At 53.6% G+C, this 18,238-nt stretch overlaps 8 protein-coding genes across 8 annotated transcripts; 3 read left to right on the forward strand and 5 right to left on the reverse strand.

Moving 5' to 3' along the window:
* Nucleotides 1-17: 17 nt before the first annotated feature.
* Nucleotides 18-736, reverse strand: vps25 (Vacuolar protein-sorting-associated protein 25; the record flags this gene model as incomplete). The annotated part of the gene is made up of 2 exons (XM_032035402.1): nt 18-130; nt 196-736. The coding sequence occupies 2 exons, from the start codon at nt 734-736 to the stop codon at nt 18-20; spliced, it is 654 nt and encodes a 217-aa protein (XP_031885583.1).
* A 471-nt stretch (nt 737-1,207) lies between these two features.
* Nucleotides 1,208-2,081, reverse strand: CGGC5_v002394 (uncharacterized protein; the record flags this gene model as incomplete). The annotated part of the gene is made up of 4 exons (XM_032035403.1): nt 1,208-1,540; nt 1,598-1,741; nt 1,796-1,907; nt 1,966-2,081. 4 exons carry the CDS (start codon nt 2,079-2,081, stop codon nt 1,208-1,210), a joined length of 705 nt encoding a protein of 234 aa, XP_031885584.1.
* A 141-nt stretch (nt 2,082-2,222) lies between these two features.
* CGGC5_v002395 (uncharacterized protein) lies at nt 2,223-3,178 on the forward strand (the record flags this gene model as incomplete). Its single annotated transcript, XM_032035406.1, has 5 exons — nt 2,223-2,237; nt 2,445-2,540; nt 2,658-2,770; nt 2,824-2,898; nt 2,962-3,178. 5 exons carry the CDS (start codon nt 2,223-2,225, stop codon nt 3,176-3,178), a joined length of 516 nt encoding a protein of 171 aa, XP_031885579.1.
* A 663-nt stretch (nt 3,179-3,841) lies between these two features.
* CGGC5_v002396 (uncharacterized protein) lies at nt 3,842-4,923 on the reverse strand (the record flags this gene model as incomplete). The annotated part of the gene is made up of 6 exons (XM_066150954.1): nt 3,842-3,937; nt 3,991-4,173; nt 4,237-4,385; nt 4,451-4,489; nt 4,549-4,560; nt 4,881-4,923. The coding sequence occupies 6 exons, from the start codon at nt 4,921-4,923 to the stop codon at nt 3,842-3,844; spliced, it is 522 nt and encodes a 173-aa protein (XP_066009623.1).
* Nucleotides 4,924-5,319: 396 nt separating this feature from the next.
* On the forward strand, nt 5,320-5,799 carry CGGC5_v002397 (uncharacterized protein; the record flags this gene model as incomplete). The annotated part of the gene is made up of 3 exons (XM_032035410.2): nt 5,320-5,368; nt 5,427-5,667; nt 5,721-5,799. The coding sequence occupies 3 exons, from the start codon at nt 5,320-5,322 to the stop codon at nt 5,797-5,799; spliced, it is 369 nt and encodes a 122-aa protein (XP_031885576.2).
* Nucleotides 5,800-11,578: 5,779 nt separating this feature from the next.
* Nucleotides 11,579-13,134, forward strand: ERG27 (3-keto-steroid reductase; the record flags this gene model as incomplete). The annotated part of the gene is made up of 3 exons (XM_032035411.1): nt 11,579-11,649; nt 11,712-12,231; nt 12,289-13,134. The coding sequence occupies 3 exons, from the start codon at nt 11,579-11,581 to the stop codon at nt 13,132-13,134; spliced, it is 1,437 nt and encodes a 478-aa protein (XP_031885577.1).
* Nucleotides 13,135-13,214: 80 nt separating this feature from the next.
* EF102 (MFS-type transporter EF102) lies at nt 13,215-14,993 on the reverse strand (the record flags this gene model as incomplete). The annotated part of the gene is made up of 2 exons (XM_032035412.2): nt 13,215-14,432; nt 14,583-14,993. 2 exons carry the CDS (start codon nt 14,991-14,993, stop codon nt 13,215-13,217), a joined length of 1,629 nt encoding a protein of 542 aa, XP_031885574.2.
* Nucleotides 14,994-17,303: 2,310 nt separating this feature from the next.
* Nucleotides 17,304-18,129, reverse strand: qcr6 (Cytochrome b-c1 complex subunit 6; the record flags this gene model as incomplete). Its single annotated transcript, XM_032035413.1, has 4 exons — nt 17,304-17,368; nt 17,452-17,568; nt 17,766-17,877; nt 18,043-18,129. The coding sequence occupies 4 exons, from the start codon at nt 18,127-18,129 to the stop codon at nt 17,304-17,306; spliced, it is 381 nt and encodes a 126-aa protein (XP_031885575.1).
* Between the last annotated feature and the right edge of the window lie 109 nt (nt 18,130-18,238).

An 18,238-nucleotide genomic window follows, 5' to 3' on the forward strand; every position in this document is an offset into this window, starting at 1 on the left:
GTATCGTCGATAGGTAATCAGAAGAACTTGACACCCTGGGAGTCCTCCTGTCCAAAGATTTGAGCCTTGCCTCGCTTGACCAGGACCTGCAGCGCTTTTTGCAGTAAATCGGAATCGAGGCCGTGAAAATCTGTGAAAATTCGACCGTCAGCCGTGACTCTCCCCCACATCTCGGAACACCCAGAAAAGACTCACCAGTTCCCCTCGTGCCCTCGCCCTCCGTCAGCTCGTACAACGTCAACACAACCCCCTTCTGCGCCGTCTCGTCGATCCACGCCTCGATCGCCGCAGCCCACTCGTCCGGCGTGCGCCAGTACACCCAAAACACGTCCGGCGAAGCGGGCAGCTGCTCCGCGCGGCCGTCCTTCTTCATGAACTCGAGGACCTCGCGCGCGTCGGCCAGCGAGAGGCGCTTGTTCAGCGTCTTGTTGTGGAAGAGCTCCTCCGGGCCGGCTGCCCCCGATGACGCAGTGGAGGTGCCACCGAGGGTCGGGTCGGTGATTGCGATGGACGGGGTGGATGTGGTGGGCAGCGCGTGCGGGAGGGCGGCGGTCGGCGCGGAGGGGATGGCGGCGTTGAGGGAGAGCTTGAAGATGCGGTTGTGGCGGCAGTAGGCGAGGATCAGGTCGGACCATTTGACGAGTTGCGCGTGGTGTGTGGTGAGATTTGTTTGGCGGGTGAAGAAGGGGGGGAAGGAGTACTCCCGTGGGAAGGGGAAGGGGGCGGGTGTTGTCATTTTGGGGGCGGTGGTTGTGTTGTGGAGGATGGAGGTTTGAAGTCGAAGCTGAGGTGCCGGAAGCTTGGATGGAGGGGTTGGTGGGGTAAGGTAGATCTCGGTCGGGACTCGGTGTACTCGGTGCATAGGTGTGCAGTGGGTCCGATCAACAGGTGCGGGGTTATTTCACCCGCCGAAGGTCGGCGCCTAACCATAGGTACCGATGACATATCGGTACGGATTTGAATGGTATCTTGCACTGAAAACGCGTCAAGCATCACTCAAATGCGGCTCAGTCGAATGGCTTTGTTGAAAATACTAACTTGAGCGAAAGATGAGAGGATACCCTGATCGAATATTGCTGAAAGTACACCCAAAGTCTCAAACCCCGCGATTTATCAAGTTAAGCACAGTCAACCCGGCAATTAGACTGGCAGGACAAAAGAAAAGTTTCTAAATGTAAACAGATGTTTCATCAGAGGTTTTCCGATCTCATATGCTTTCCGAAATAGGTTTCGACAGATAATCGGTCGGCGTGTTGTGTTTCGGTGGTGGCTCATGAGCCTTTCGGTGATATATTGTGCTGACCCCAAGTGCCAACAACGTCATCCATGGTACAATCTGAAGGATGATATCCTCGAGCCGTATCCGAACGATTTGACCGAGCAGTACAGACAGTGTTATTCCGGCTGCAAGAATTGTATCTTGATACCTGTCATTTCGGTTGAGATGATAGATCGTGGAAGCACCTGCTCCATAAACGAGCATGGTGGTGATGAAAAGCCCTGGTGAGCCATCCCGCAGCTTCTCGTCGATCTCATAATACTATTCTTTCAGCTTCAATTCTCTCAGATAGGCTTGGTGGTGTTCACAACTGCTTACCTTGGATAATTCATTGACTCCAAGCCAACGGTTTATAAACCATGCCACAATTTCGACGTTTTCCCATTTTCTCAGATCATTTGCCCGAACAGCAGAAATGTTGAGGATTGAGGAGCTCGTTATTGCGCATATCGCAGCCAGCGCCTTCAATGGCTTGTTCCTCGCTGTTTTTCTTCTATATATCTTGGACCGACTCACCGCCGGCTGCATTGGCTCATCCCAGTCTGTCATTCTTTTGTCTTGATTCTTCGCATCATCTAACCTCTCGGCCTTTTTCAGCTCTCTGGAGCAGCCGTCATGGAACTCATAACTAGCTCCATTAGTCAGTAAACATGTTTTCTCCTTCTCTTCTTTGTGCATTTCCATACGTATCTTCGACTGTCCGCTTCTTACAGCCTGGTGTAGCTTCTCTGCCACCTATTCTTGACCACAATATGTGAAAAACGTCGTATGCTTCCTCGACGAGGCAAGTTGTCCCAGCCATGGCGTTGGGGTGTTTTCGGACACGACGGTGGCAAACAACCATCAGTAGGACTTTCGCCCGGGGGCTTGCCCTTTTAAACGTGTCAGATTCTGGGCCTGCTACTCTCATCAATAGGCTATCATCAACTGTGACAACAGAAATATGTCATCGTACATGGTCGGTATCATATGATTGGCCTACTTCTTCGGCCTGTCGGAGGCCTCTGTGGCTAAGCTGCCCAGACGCTTGTAGCTTGCCTGCTGATTAGCCTGACGGACGTGACAGGATATTTACAGACAGTGACCCCAATGCTCTTTCCCTCTTCCACCCTGGAAAACGGCCCAATTCGAACCAGAGCCGCGACAAGATCCGGAAAGAACGTAGGACTCCAGCAATGATGAGCCAGAATATTGGCCAAGGGTGTCTCCCACTCCCGGTGTAGGATGGACGAACTGGGGAGACTCGTGGCGAGGGATTCTGGTTCGTGTTTCTCCTTGATCAAATTTGGCTTTCTGCTTTAGAACAGTGCCCCCATCGCGATTTCTCCTGACAGACCTTTCGTGAATCAGGTTTGAATCTGCTAATCATCGCATCAAGCTCCCACTGAAAACAGTCCTGAGATCAACATCAGCTTTGGCGACTTTCTCAATTTCGATCTTCTTGTTGCTGGGGTTAAAGAAGCGTGGATTGAAGCATCCCCTGTGGCTTTGGTTCGTTCTTGCGATGCCATGTTCCTGTGAGAGTGAACTAAAGGGAAATCTAGGCTTTGGATCTTTGACTTCTTGGGGGCCATGATATTTTGGTGTGTCTGGTCTGCCGCTTTCAGACACTCCCATGCGTAAGCTCTCCGTTCCTGTTATTTGTTTGCAATCAAGATCATCTAACCTTTCTCTTTCTCAAGCTTTCAATTAACCGGTATTATATTCGCATTCTCTCTTCTGGCCTACGTGAGCGAAGGATTCAGATCGACGATCAACGAAATACTGTCTGCGGTACCGTTCGTGGCTGTTTCAGGCGCGTTCATGGCATCTATTCTGCTGAGCAACAAGTCTGCGTTGTTGGAAGATGGAGTCGGACAGGTTGTCTACACGACATTCATGACATTACGGGAGGGTTAAACGTCGTTCGGGGTTGAGGCGCAGATGCTTCACTCAATACCAGGCTTGAGTATGACACTATCACGACGACCCGAATTCTGAGACTACGAGGGATTGTAAAAGCATTGTCAACATATGGGGTTATAGAGGAGGCATAGAAAAGTTTCGGGAGGAAGAGTTTGCACATCACGGCGAAAGTCATGTTCTAACACGACTCAAACTACTTGTCTGAGTAAGATTTTCCATGTTATACTCTTGATCTGGATAAAATTTCTGATCTAAAGCAACATGGTAGAGTATAATCATCGAGCGTGCGAGACTTATTCCCAAGAATAATGATGATACTTCAAAGGCAGAAGTTCCAAAGCGCAATCATGATCTTCCTGTACGATATTCCCATGAATTGCTATTAAATTGACATGTTGACAAGATTCCATCGTCATCACTTTGACAAAGATCAGCTCCGCCTCCAAACCAGCTGTTCTCGGCTTGGTTTAGACACCAGACCTAGCAATCTGTGCATGCTGCGATTGACATCGAGTTATGCGTCTTCGCGACCATTTATTCTAGCCTTCTTGTCGAAATTTGCGCCCGAGAATCCTGTTGTTTCGTTAGGATTCAAGTGCAAGATGAGGGGTGAGATCAAGACGTGCGTGCCTTGCGTGACTAGCACAAAGAACGACCTCATGTTGGTTTCACATAGGCAAGGATCATATCTGTGTTTCCAATCTTCTGCTTCTCGTGAACCTTGAAGTACGAGCAAGTCGATGACCGGTGGTACTAAGAGAAAGGGCCAACAAAACGGCCCCCGGAAGAATCCGCAGGAGGATCACTTCGGCGGTCTGCCCAGTTATTGTTCCGGAGATCAGAGCAATAGCAATTCCTGCTACGAGGAAACTGTCTTGAAAACGATCGTGAAGTTCGTGGAGATGGTACATTATGGATGCACCAGCACCGTAAACAATCATCACCAGAAGGAATGCTTCTGGTGACAGATCGGTGTTGAAATAAATCACCTACTGTCAAATATTCATGATCAGTTAACATCTCCCATAAGTTTTGATCATAATTATCCAGACCTTTTTCATCATGCTTGCTCGTGCGAGATAGCCTGACCAAAACTGGCCTGCCGTCAGGTATTCCTCGTTAACGTTCGATCTTTCAAAACCTAAAGCATAGAAACTCAGGATAATCGTAGTAGCCCAAGCAACTGATTTGGTGATTGTCTCTATGGCATTTAGCCTAAGATCATCCTTATTTTCGTTTGTTATTTTTCGGTCCGACAAGACTGACGTCTCGAGATCAGCTTGAGATAAAGCAACGCTCTGGAGTCTACTCAGGTCCATATGTTAGCAGGTCGCGAACGATGAATAGGTTCATCCACTCAGTACTTCTCGGTTCTTCTGAACCTCAAAATGGTTCTGTCCCCTCTATCTCTCAAGCTGCAAGGTGGTTCGAGGAGGGCCTGGGCCAAACGAGTTGTGGTTTGTGCAATATCGACGAGCGCAATTATACACGTTGTCAGACCCAAAAGATCCATATCAAAGCCTCGATGCCTATGACTTCTGTATTGGTACCCTCGTGTCTTTTGAATGAATTACCGCGATGGTAGATTTGTGGCATCGAACAGTCTTGAACGTTGCGCACCAAGTCTGAATGCGACAGCGGACGACGACAGGGGAGCGGGGTTGGCAGCGTCAGACACGTCACCTACCTTATGTACCTGACATGCGCGCCGCCAAACCAGTGACGTCTTTTCTGTGCATACTGTTCCCTCACTCTGGGAAGCACAGCCACACACGGCCACTAGTAAACAACCACTAGTAGGTCCGCCGCGGGGGACGCTGTAGGTGTTCGTTCCATTCGCATTGCCTCTGCGCGCCATCCTCCCCTTCCACCTACCCACCTAGCTATTCTTCCACCTACTCAGCTCTCCTTCCGCCAGGTGTTTCCCCCTTCCCTCTTTGTTAATATATTTATTCTCCTTGGAGCCACGTTATTCACTGATCTTTCACCAAATATCTCAATTCGTTTTGGTATATCTTTCTTCGTTTTGGTATATCTTTCTTCGTTTTGGTATATCTTTCTCTCCGGAGTGGCCCAATTCGCACACATCTTCGTCCGCTACAACCAACTATCGATTCTCTCCTTCAGTACATACCATGGCGGGAGCCAGCTCGAACGAAACAGGTGAAATCGCCGCCGGTGAAGGTTGGTTTCTGTCTTTTCATTTGCAAACTTGACGCAATGCTCAACATGTATTCTCTAGGCGACTCAGCGGCCGATGGATCTGTCAATCTCTCTTGTGTCTCCGACGCTTCCTCAGTTACTTCTTCCCCAAACCATCATTCCCCGCAGCGCGTGAGCTATGCTTCAGGCGCTGCGACTCTCATCCGCAACCACTGGAAGGCGATCACCCGCAACATCCTGGCTATTATCACTATGGCTGCCTCCATCTTCGTCATGGCCGAGAGATCCAAACGCGGCTTCGATGATATTCTCTGGCGCAGGTATGTCTTGTTACATCCCAATGGACTCTTTGATTCTAACCCAAGCTTCGTAGCTTGTGGTGCTTCTCTATCGTCTGGAGCTGTCTACTTTGCTTCTGCTGGTCCCAGATGTTGAAGAGTCCTAACGCGTAAGCTTCCGCTCCGTCCATCTCACCCTCGCCTCCCCGTATTCATTTTCTAACATCGATTTTACCGCAGCTTTTTTTCATGGCGATCATACTCGGATTCTTCGTTTTGTCCAGACTGTTGGAAGGAACGGAGTTTATGTTCGACGACGTTCTCCCCGCCCTCCCCCTCGGCATCATATCCGGATCGTTCATGTCGTACCTGTACCTTAGTCCAACTGGCTATGGTCGATCGGGTGCGCGCCATGGACGAGGAACATGGCCACCAACTCAACGACATAAACACTGGCCCCGGAGCAACCGGGGAAACCGCCCAATCAGCAACCTAAGCAACAATGGAGACAGGGTCCAAACGGCAGACGTAATGTTGGACAATTTTTTGTCCAACATGGAAGTCTGCATTGTCCCTTTCATCACCGACAACGTCCCTCTGCAACAGACACCTTCCTGATGGCGGTAACTCTAGCCACTATTTACGAACGGCCTTTGGATATGGTCAACGACCGGCTGGTCATGATGTTGGCTGCGTGCGCCGCGTAGAAGGGATCCTTTTCTTTTCTTTTCTTTTTTTAATGATTGGTGCGAGATACCCTCTGATGGAGTTTACGGTTTGGTTCCCTCATTATGTTTCTTTTCATGGCGATCCATCACCATTACCCTCCATCTTTCATTCGTTCAAACCAGCTGCGGAGGATAAGACAGAACTACGAGCTTGGGTAAGAGGGTCAATGGGTTTGCATCAAGGGTTTGCATGCATATATAGACGGCGGTTGATCGTCCAAAATAGAGGCCCGGCCAAGTCTTTTTTTTCCTTTTTTTTTTTTTTTTTTTTTTTTTTTTGGTACACGTATAGAAACCATGATGGCGGTGTCGGCGTGGTTGAAGGCCACGCGAGGAAAAGTTCTGTTCGACTAGAGAGTCGTATCTCGCTGCTAGGTCGGAGTTAACTCCGACAAGCTACAGTAGCATTACGGCGTGGTCGGATTAGAGTTGGCGCCAACTGTACGTGGTTTGGCAAACTAGACGGCGCAACGAACTCTACCTTTGTACCTGTACCACTCTTTGAATCCTGTTCTCCCCACATACAAATGCAAGTACCCGTACATAGCAAGGACACCATACTGAAAGTCACCGCACTTGACCTTCAAAACAACCTATCACCTTCTGATTGCATCCTCTAAAGCGCTAAGAAACTATCGCCCGCTCGAATCTGACAATGAGAAGACAAACTTTCCGTCTAACTACTCAAGATACTAATATAATTGTGGACTACAAGTCAAGATGCTCGTCATTCCCTCCTTCTGCTATTCAAAGGCAACCAGGCTGCCATTGGAGACTGCCGTTGGAGACTGCCGTTGGAAGTGATTGCGTTAGCTTAAGTAGCAGTCAGAAGCAGAGAATCTCACTTTCCAGAGCTCTCCACCAATAATGCGACCTGTTGATCGTTGACGATGTACTGAGAGGTGTCGATGACGATACAGCGCAAAACGTCTTTCGGCAAGCTTTTGGGAGCGGCGGATTGTTTAAGCAAACAAAACCCACTAATTTACTCTGTACGCACATCACGCGTCATCTGCAATCGTCTGCCCATGTCATTGCTTGGACTGCTGAAGGTAGTGTTGCTGAGCGTAGCAACTTTGATCAGCTTTTTGGAGACATGACGAGCGTGGCCCACAGCTCCAAGAGCCAGCCAAACTCCGAAAAGATCGAAAAGATGGACAAGGAGCCCGACACCACTCCAGATTCATCATTCAGGGACAACACCACCAGACACGAGTAAGCACCACGGAGTCTGACTCTGCGGGACCCTCGACTCGTCCGGCACGCATTATGGGTGACGCCGCGGTGTTTAAGTACTATTGTTTAAGCGTTGGATTCGTCTACATGTGTGCGTTTGCCGTCTTCGGGATCTCGTGGCTTGTTGTACAGTTTTCCGACTGTTTGGCTCAAATTATTATGGAGTGAAGACATTACATCGACCGAACCCAAGCGATAGACACCTTTTTACATCGGTCTCTACGCGCTGTCCAAGGTCTTCGCACTCGGATTTGTGATACTTAGAGCCGTCATTGGTCTACCGGTGCCCGTCAAAGTATACGGGACGACTTTGCACCAAGCCGCGCTGAAAACGGGGTTTGCTGCCCTGTTGCGATTCTTTGCCGTGATGGCCACGAGGGTGATCATGAATCTCTTCTCGCAAGACATGACCCTCATCGATGGCGAAATACCTCAGCCTGTAATCAAACTTTGATCAACGCATCACTAGAGACTGGGATCGGGCTGGGCACTGCTGCAGTTGTGGCGACGTCTTCGTCGTATATCATCATCGCGTACCCCTTCATCATGAGCCTTTTGTATGGAATTCAGACGTTTCACTGCCGTACCTCTCGTCAGTTCCGATTGCTGAACTTAGAGGCCCTGAGTCCTTTGTGGTATGTTTACCTCCCTGGGAATTGCCGTGTCGATGGACAGCCAATCTGACTTTTCTAACCTTCTAGTCCGCGCTTCATGGACACCATCAAAGGCGTCGCCACTTTCCGCGCCTTTGGCTGGACCGAGCATGCGATTGTAGTGAAATCCCCTTGCTTGACACTTCCTACCCGCCTGCCTATTTACTGATCATGACTTAGGGCTGGCTACCTAGATTCGGTCCCAGGGATCGTGGTTGCTGTACTGGCGCTCTTCGTCGTGACCTTGTCCACGCAGCTCCGCTTATATACAGGTCTTACGGGCGCCAGTTTGATATCGCTCATGTCCTTCAGCAAAACATTGGCGAACCTCGTCCAGATGTGCACGTTGCTGAGACCTCCATCGGCGCGGTGAGTAGTCTCAAGTCGTTCTCGGACAACGCCACTCGCAAGTTTCGCGCAACAGAAGATGTCATTCCGGCTACCTCATAGCCAGAGAAGGGGATGATTGAAATCCACGGGGTCTCGGAATCATACAGGCAAATTAACCGACAACTTTAATTGAATGAGCTTTTGTTCTCATCATATATACTGTGTCGAAGCAAGAATCAAGTCTTGTCGTAAGACGATGTTGATGCCGAGTTTGCTCTCCGAGACATCACACTGAATATTGAACCTGGTCAAAAAGCCGCTCTCAATGGGCGAACTAGCAGGTCAGCTTTGACTTCTGCTGCTAAAGAGGCGAACGGCACGTATCTATTGACGAAATACGCGACAAAAGTACGATCAGCGGCAATTAGTCGATCCTCCTTTTGCTTGCTTCCTCGCCTGTTGCACTCTCTCCCATTTTGCAGCAGCGAAATGTCAATTGATGGCCACCCGCCCGCTTCACACGACTGATCGCGCCACCCTACGTGAACGTCTCATTGCTTTACCTCAAGATGCTGTCGTCTTACCAGACGGTGCATCTTTCAAGGCGAACCTCGATCCATTCTCCATTACGACTGATGAAGAATGCCAGAGTTTGCTGGAGCTATGTCGCATCGTGGTCATCAAAGCCGCGCAGAGCCAGACTTCAAGGCTAGAGGCGAAACACAACAAATAAGCTGGTGGGGTCTCAAATATTTCATCACACGAGTGCAACAAGCAGATAATCAGTGTTCTAAACCCCCAAATTCTTCAACATTTAATATGATTGCGCAAGAAAATCACCAACACCGCCCCAAGCCATATCGCCAACACGCCCTCCTCCATCAAATTTTGTACCCCTTTAGGTTAATCGCATCATTCTCAAGTAGCTGTGCAAGTCAAACAAGTCTTACAGAGCCTCAGAGATTAGCCCCGATATGACAAAGCCACCCACAACAGGCTAAAAGGGTCTGTTCAAAGTCACGATCGCTTACCACACGTCCAGCCGGTTAAGATATACAGTGTGGAGGAAACCCTTGCCAAACATATAGTAGAGAGTTAAAACGATTTGATGAGGCTCGGCTACAGATAGACCTTCATACTCGATGTGCTAGTACTTCTTATGCTAGCGCTGTTAGCCTCAGCCGTGTTCTTGCAGCTATGTGCCGACGTGGACCTCACTGCTGCCATTCGATGATATCCAGGCATTGCAGAACATCCTGCAGATTCGCACTCTGGGTATCTTAGCCAGCAGGTGGGTTGTATCCAGTCATTCCGAGGTGGTGCTGTTGTTGAGCACTATTTTCAGTAGGATGCGGGGTGCTACCTCGTGACCGAAGAAGACAGGACCAACATACGAGGCTATGAAACCGGGCGTCTGCATCATGCAAGACATTCTGCAGTCACTATCAACAGGATTGTCATAAACTGGCCATTTAGATGAGGAAACGCATAGGGGCGACACATCACCAGCGAAGTCATGCCTTTTCCGCTTGTCGCACCTCTGTGTATGCCCCAGCCCCTCACTGTCGGCACTTCCGATATGTCCGTTGGGATTGTTGCTCACTGCGCAGCCTTGGCCGACGATGTCATCAGGGAATTGTGCTCGTACTTGACAGCTTTGAGGTGGCAGGCGGGGGCTCAGAGGCTCTGTTGTAGTTGTAGCAATGCACTGCATGGGATGACTATAGAGTTTGGATTGGTGGCGGTTTCTGCGCGGACGGCTGAAGATTTCTCAGTGCCTCAGTGGAATGATTCAAGAGGATCCGGGAAGATGGTGAGGCTCACGATAGTCTTCTCGCGTGAGCAAATAGTTTGCCATGCTCTTATGGATTTGAAGCCTTCGAAACCACAAACCTATGGAACTTTTAACCTCCCGAGCAAGTCGGATCAATCAAATCAACCAATCAAGCCAATCATCAATGGACTTGCTTGAGCTTGTCGAACAAGCAAAGCAGAGTTAAGATGAAGGGGTCACCATTCTTTATGCCCTACCAGCTTGACCAAATTTCAAGAACTTTTTAGGGAAGCGTGTGCATGTTGCCGGGCAAGATTCCATTGGATCTTTTCTGGCGATCAACTGGTAGTGTCAATCAAGTCAGTCAAGTAGTCAAATCAAATCAAGCAAATAATTCGAGTACGTCCGATAACTCGGCAGCTCTTAACAAATCGAACAATCAACCAAATAGGTGGTGGGGCTTCGGACTTTTTGACGTCGGCTTGATTGATTGATTGATTGATTGATTGATTGATTTGGGGACTGATTGTCAAACAAATCAAATCGTCCTCGATTTGCCCCTCGGCGATTTGATTGATTTGATTCAGCCACAACTAACAAGTTGACTGAGAACCTCAGCAACCACAAGTACCTCGAATCCGTATTCGCATTTCTCTTATTCGGCATCCTCGGAACCAATCGCCAACGCCATCAACAGATCGGATCTGCAGGGTGAATCTGACAGGCACCGATTCCTGCGCCTCAATTCAGCTTATCTAGGGCCGGAAACCAAATGACACGACATGGAAGAGAGTGATCCCGGTATTGCGTCCTCGGTGTTGCTTATGTCGAACGACGCGGAACAGTCTCAGCCGCCGTGCGTCACCTGTTTTGACAGTGACAGTGAGTGACACATGTGATGCTTCGACCACCAAAAGATGGGGCCTGGAAGGACCCACAGGAGCATGGAACACTGCGAAAGCACTGAGCACAGCAATTCGATGCGACTTCCCAAAGGGGAAGCAACCTTTTAAAGCTCTGGCTGGCCCTGGCTGGGCGCCGCTACGTCCCGTCGCCGACGTTCCGTCCGAAATTTGGAGCGTGTGCACCGATAATTAAGACTCTCTTCTGCAGTCTCACCGCCAAACCTCAAACCCGACGACATCCATTCTTGCGCTTTTCCTTCTTCTCTTCTTGCACAATCTTTTGTTGTCATTCCATTTCTACCAAGACCCAATTGACCCGAAACAACCATGATTGCGGCACCCTGGGACAAGGTTCCGCCCCACGAACAGCTCTTCGTCCTCGTCACCGGCGCAAACAGGTGTGACATACCCCCTTTTGGCCTCCTGACTGCATCGCAACTGACAATACCCCCCCCACCAGCGGCGTTGGCCTCGGAATTTGCGAACGCCTGATCGACGACTTCCTCGCGACCCGTCCCCTCTCCGCCCACCTGATCCTCATCCCGACGACCCGCTCCGTCCGCAAGTCCCGCGAGACAATCTTCCACCTGAAGCAGCACCTCGCCCAGACGGCCACCACCTCCTCCGCCCTCCGCTCCCGCGCCGGCCCCGACTACCACCCCGACGACACCACCGCCCGCGTCCACCTGCTCTCCGTCCAGCTCGACCTCTGCGACCTGCCCTCCATCTACGCCTGCGCCACCACCCTCGTCGCAGGCCACATCGCCGACCCGACCGCCCCCGAAACGCACCCCTACAAGATCCCCCGCCTCGACTCCCTCATCTTCAACGCCGGCTTCGGCGGCTGGACCGGCCTCGACTGGGCCGGCCTCTTCACCTCCATCTTCACAAAGGGCCTGCTCCCCGTCCTCACCTGGCCGAGCTTCAAGCTCGCCCGCCCCGGCGCCGTCCTGAACCAGCGACCCGTCCGCTCCGACCTGGTACCCAACGAGTCCCCTGATAACCCCCTCGCCGTCGCCTCCGCTTACGATACCAAGCCTTCCTCCCCCGTTCTCGGCGAGGTGTTCTGCGCCAACGTGTTTGGCCATTACGTCCTCGCCCACGAGCTGCTGCCCCTGCTGAGCCGCGAGTCTGCTGACCTGAGTCCTGGGCGCGTCGTATGGACAAGCAGCATCGAGCCGCTGGCGCGCCACTTTAGGTTAGACGATTTCCAGGGTGTCGAGACGGAGGGTCCGTATGAGAGCTCGAAGCGGCTTACAGACGTGCTGGCCCTCACCTCGCACCTGCCGTCGACTAGGAGAATTTCAGAAAAGTATTTTACGCCCGAGGAGGAGGAGACTGCACAGCGCCTTCCCGTGCGGCCGTCCTTCTACCTCACCCACCCGGGCGTAGTCGCCTCGAACCTCTTCCCCGTGCCGTTCCCCTTCATCCTCTTCTATGCGTACAAGTTCGCACTATACCTCGCGCGGTGGCTGGGCTCGCCGTGGCACCCGGTGACGTGGTACGGCGGCGCGGTGGCACCGGTGTGGCTCGCGCTGCAGGACGATGAGACGCTGCAGGAGCTGGACGCGAAGAAGATCAAGTGGGGCAGTGCGGCAAGCGTAACGGGACGGGCGGAGGTGAAGAAGACGGAGGTCGAGGGTTGGGGGTGGGAGGGCGCCGTGGAGGACCGGGAGAGCCTCGCGCGGGACCCGGCGACGGGGGTGCTACGGAAGGTCGTGGGCCGGCATCCGCAGGCGCGGGACCTCACGCCGGACCAGATTGTGGACTTTGAGGAGCTGGGGTGCAAGGTGTGGGCGGAGATGGAGCGGTTAAGGAGGCAGTGGGAGGAGTTTTTGGAGATTCGCGGGGGTAGTACGGCGCAGGCTAACGGGAAAGCATAGAATTGTACAATGTTCATGACGGGGTATCGATATTACTACTACTATAATGCTAATCACACACACTCCTACTACTGTTACTGCTACGCCGCCCGCGTGCCCGCCTGGTCTGACCTCACACGGCGGAGGCTCACCCTATCACTACGCCCAAACAGGCCCAGCATCATGGGCAGCGGCACAATCAGGACGGCAAGAACAGCCTGGAAAATGAGCGCGTTCTTCATATTCCTCGGCGGAGACGCCGTCTCAGGGGCCTGCAGGGCATCAGAGATGATGATGAAGATCGCCCCGAGGAGCTGGCCACCCGCCCAGGCGATGGTGCTCGTGACCTCGGGCGAAACGGGGTGCGACAGCTCAATGAGCAGCTCAAGGGCCACGGGGACGAGGGAGAAAGACGCGGCACCAAGCACAGCAAGAACGACGTACGGCCCGGCGATGTTGCGCGTCTCGGGCATCCAGATGAAGACCAGGTAAGCGAGCCCAATCACGGGGACGGCGGTCTTGATGGCGAGGAGGAAGGCCTTTGTGCGGTCGAGGATCGGGGACGTGATGGCCGACGCGACCAGCCCGACCACGATCAGCAGCGCGCCCGCGATGCCGGCCTCCTCGTCGGAGAAGCCGTAGGGCTGCATCATCTGGTTGAGCAGCGAGGAGACGGAGTTGAAGAAGCCGACGTAGAAGGCGTAGGGGACGAGGACGAGCCACAGCTCGAGGGAGCGGGAGACGATGGCGAAGGACTCGCGGATGCCGAGCTTGAGGGTGCGCGAGGAGGGGGCGACGGGGGTGGGCGGGCGCGCGGGGATGAAGAAGGAGGGGAGGGCGGCGACGGTGGAGATGATGGAGACGTAGAGCACGCCGTTGGACATGTCCTGCGGGGAGGACACCCAGAAGGGCACGATGAGCTGGCCGAGGGCGGCGCCGAGCGGGTTCGCGAGGGAGGTGAGGGCGGTGGCGGCGACGCGGCCGCGGGTGGTGAACCAGAGGTCGGAGTAGCGGGTGGGCGCGGCGAGGACGAAGGGCTGGGCGAGGCCGGTGAGGATCTGGCCGAACATGACGACGCCGAAGTTGCCGCCCGTCGGGGACTTGGAGTGGGAGCCGGCGAAGCGGACCCAGTTGCCGATGAGGATGAGGGCGGCGGCGGTCATGAAGGAGGGTTTCGGGCCGCGGTGGAGGATCTTGATGGTGAGCGGGAAGATGGCGACGAAGGCGAACATGAAGGCGGTGGAGAGCCAGTTGATGGCGGACTCGGAGACGTTGTAGTACGTCGCGGCCGTGGAGGCGACGGGGCCGAAGGTGAGCCACTGTGATGGGTTAGTTTATGCTCTTACTCGGTTACAAGTGAGGTGAGATCTTTAAGTAGATGTGGCTTGCGCAGGCACGAATCACGATGCATCGATCCCCGTGTCTGAGACGGCAGATGAGTGTAAAGAGACAACATGAGAAACACTTACATCCCACGACACAATGACATTCAGCAGCGTCAACTGCGCCAGCCCGAACCAGCGGCGCTTGTACGTGCGGTACTCCGTCGCCGTGCCCTCCATGACAGACCCGTTGTCGTCGCCGCCGGCGACAGCATCGGAGTAGGGCTGCTGGTGGTGGTGCCCCGCGCCGGGGGCGTTGTCGCGGGATCCGGGCGTGTCCACATTGCGCAGCTCGTACTCCTCGTCGCCCAGCTTGCCGAAGCCGGGGCCGGCGGGGCGGAGGCCGCTGTTCGGCATGGCTGCGGTCTTCTTCCCCGCTTCGGACGTCGTGGTCGAGGCGTCTTGCTGCGTGATTGTCGTCGTCGCGGCGTCGGTGATGTTGTTGTCGTCGGTGGCGGGTGAGACCTTTGAGGTCTTGGGACGGAGGGAGAAGGGCATTTTTCAGGACGCGGAATTTGGGTCTGAGCCTAGGCCGCGGTCGACTGCTAAAACAGGGGAGGGGGGTCCTTTAGGGCGGTGGATTGGCGCGGGCGCGGGAGATGAGCTTAGGCTTGTCTTGGCGGCGGTGGTCCTTGAGTGCGCTTTTCGATTTCTCCCCTTGACTTTGCGTGCGTCCGATGTTGGCCTTCGTCTCAGAGTTCTGGGTCGGCGCGTCGTGGAGGGGGGCGGGAGATGGGGTTCCCGGCGCAGATGGCGATGGGAAACATGGGAGGAGCAAGCAGCCGGAGAGGGGAGAGAGCCAAGAGAGAGAGGATGGGAGGGTTGGGTGATAAAGGTGTTTAAAAAGGGCTGAAGATAGATGGACAGGGGATGGAGGGGGAAGGGGGGATGATGTGAAAAAAGGGCCCTGCAGTTGCATGGTGCTTTTGTTGGTGTTGCATCCCATCTGTGGTCTTGACTGTTCGGGGGAAGCGTACTGGTATGGGAATAGTCTTGCACATGTAGCCGAGATGATCCATGGGAGCACTGGGCAGAATAGCGATATGCACATTGACAGAGTCTGGAACCGAGACGGCTGAAGCATAGTGTAAGGTATCCATACATATCCATAGATACATACATACGTCCAGACAGGTAGACAGAAAGACAGACGGGTTGGTTTGGTTCGCCCACTCTTCCGCAGCGGCAGCACGTTCCGGACGGTTGCGCTCCAAGTTGGGAATCTGTATTTCAACCAGGGGACCTAGCGCCCGGTTCGAACCCACCTCGCGTGTCCCTCAATCAGACTGCGACTCGATTTCGTAAGTAAAAGAGTGTTCTGGAGCGGCGCTAAAATGGCTGTCATTGTAAAACAGACCACCGCAGAACCACAAGTGAGGCGGAACGGCTCTCTGCGAGCAGTGGCTCATGCTCATGCGAAAGGGGGATAGACCATGATCGCTGACACGAACCGGTGCATTAAGACACTCGAACCGCTGCCAGAAACCCAAAATGCTAGACAGCTCCTCGCAGTGTGTGAGCGGGCTGGAAGAGAGAGATAAGATGCTCACGCTTCACATGTCGTGTAATGAAACCACCTGCAGAACAATCCAGCCACCACCAGCACACTCAGGGCCGAGGAGATTGGGGCGTCAGATGGCCCCGTCGCAGAAGACGTCCGTTGGCTGGAACCGAAGTCCTGCGACGGGCCTAAACGGGCATAACCAGCTCGACATTGCGGGGAACGAGACCGGGGGGCCGGCTTGCGTGATTGGCCCGCTTCTCGGCCGATTTGATCGCTTTGGGGGAGGGTTCCGGGCGGAGGGACGGACGGAACCTGGAGGGGAGGGTCAGCAGGGAACGGCAGGCTTGCCGAAGACTGAAGTTCTTTTTTGATGTGTCTGGTCTGGAACTCTGTGCGCCGTTGCTACGACGGGAACTGCATGGTGCTGTCGATATGGAGTTGCTTGATTCTGGAGATGAGTCGTTGCAGAATCATTGATATCAGGAATGAAAATGTCCCTACTTTGAAGACATGTTGTGAAGAACATTTGGTGTGAGGGTTCTCTCGACAGAGGCCATCGTTGCGGTGCTTTGCCGCAGGGCAGCAGATGCCCTACCATCGGCTCCATTTCTTCGCTCCTTCATCGCGCCATCGATGCTCGTCTAGGGTTGCTTTGAAGGGATCTACCTTCTGCAGCCGCTCCAGGCAATCATACGAGTTTCCAGATTCGGTCTTGCGGTCGTGATATCTAAGGTTGCATCGTCTCTGATATCTCATCACGGACAACGTCTGAGGCTAAGTCAACAACTTACAAGTCGTCCTTCTCAATTTGTAGCTGATCGAGTGATCACTGATGGATCATCTCATCTCACGAAGGCGCCGAGCAACCCTGCTCCAAGCATGACAAAGAGCAACGGCCTCGGCGACGCTGCTTCTCACCATCGAAATGGCCGTGAGTAAATCAAGAGGAATCTATTGCGGGCGATGCCTATGGTACAAAAGACAAGGGGGTTCTGGCGCCGCATCTAACCAGCCAGGCCCGTAACAGAGCCGCAGGCCAAGCTCGACGCACACACCTATTGCGATACAGATTTGTCGATCCCGCCGGCGGGGGAGGGGAGGAGGCGAGACCGAGAATTGTGCTTTGCTAAAACGATCGTCTCGTCTCATCGCGGCATCCGCCACCACGTCTTCACATCGTTGCGGCCCATACCTTCTATCAAGATCTAAATGCCGATGCCGCTCCCATTGGCATCGTCATAACCGACACCGTGAGATGAAACTTCGCCGACGACCGCTGATTATCGTGACATGCGAAGGCACGTTTACTTGAGCTGGGCCCAGAGCTTGGGGGCGGCGCATTGGGTGGCGCAGTGGGCGAGGTGGAAGACTGGGCAATATGTCAGCCATGATCCTGTTTGACGGCCTCTTGATGTTTCCGAGGCCTCATTGAATATCCGCCTTGCAACTTACACTCCTCAACGCAGTCCTCCTGGACACCGTCCTCGGAGTCGGCGGCCGCCGTGACGCGCTCGACGCACTCGTCGTAGTGGTGCTTGGCCGGTGCGCAAGCCTTGGACTCCTTGCACGCTGCACACGCCCAAATGTCAGCATTTCTCATGTCCTCCATTGCGATGTGGTGTTTTCAGCCCGTCTGCGCGGTGGTCTGATGACGTCCGCGTCGATTTTACGGCATGTACGCAAAATTGCTCATATGCGTCATCGACTGGTATATCGCGATACGTAGATTCGGGTTCGACCGCGGGGGGCGGGGTAGGAAAACCGACCTTCCTCGATGGTGTCCTTGGGGTCGACGACCTCGTCATCGTCCTCCTCTTCCTCTTCCTCCTCTTCTTCCTCCTCCTCGTCGTCCTTGGTCTCCTCGGCGGGGGTCTCCTCCTGCGGACATGGTTAGCGGATGCCCGTAGCACTGCTACTGCACGAAATAGCTGCCGCAGCCTGCGTGATCGAGGTCGTTCTAGAACCGCAAGGGTCGCCCTTTCACTCCGGGCCACGGCAGCAATTTGCGCAGAAAGTTCGTCTCTGGTGTTTTTTTTCTCTCACCTCTTCGGCGGCAGGAGCCTCGGCCTCGACGGTGGCCCACGGCATGGCGGCCTCGGCGAGGTCGGTGATGGTGTCCCAGATACCCATTGTGGCAGAGGTTGTGCGGCTCACTCAATGGCTTGACGTGATGTCGTCGTAGATGGGGTGGATGGAAAAGGTCGTCGGGAGCTTTCGGCTGGTTGAGGACGAAAACTGG

The sequence above is a fragment of the Colletotrichum fructicola genome (genome assembly GCF_000319635.2).
Source record: "Colletotrichum fructicola Nara gc5 chromosome Unknown KSG_Nara_v1_contig01, whole genome shotgun sequence".
NCBI lineage: Eukaryota > Fungi > Ascomycota > Sordariomycetes > Glomerellales > Glomerellaceae > Colletotrichum > Colletotrichum fructicola.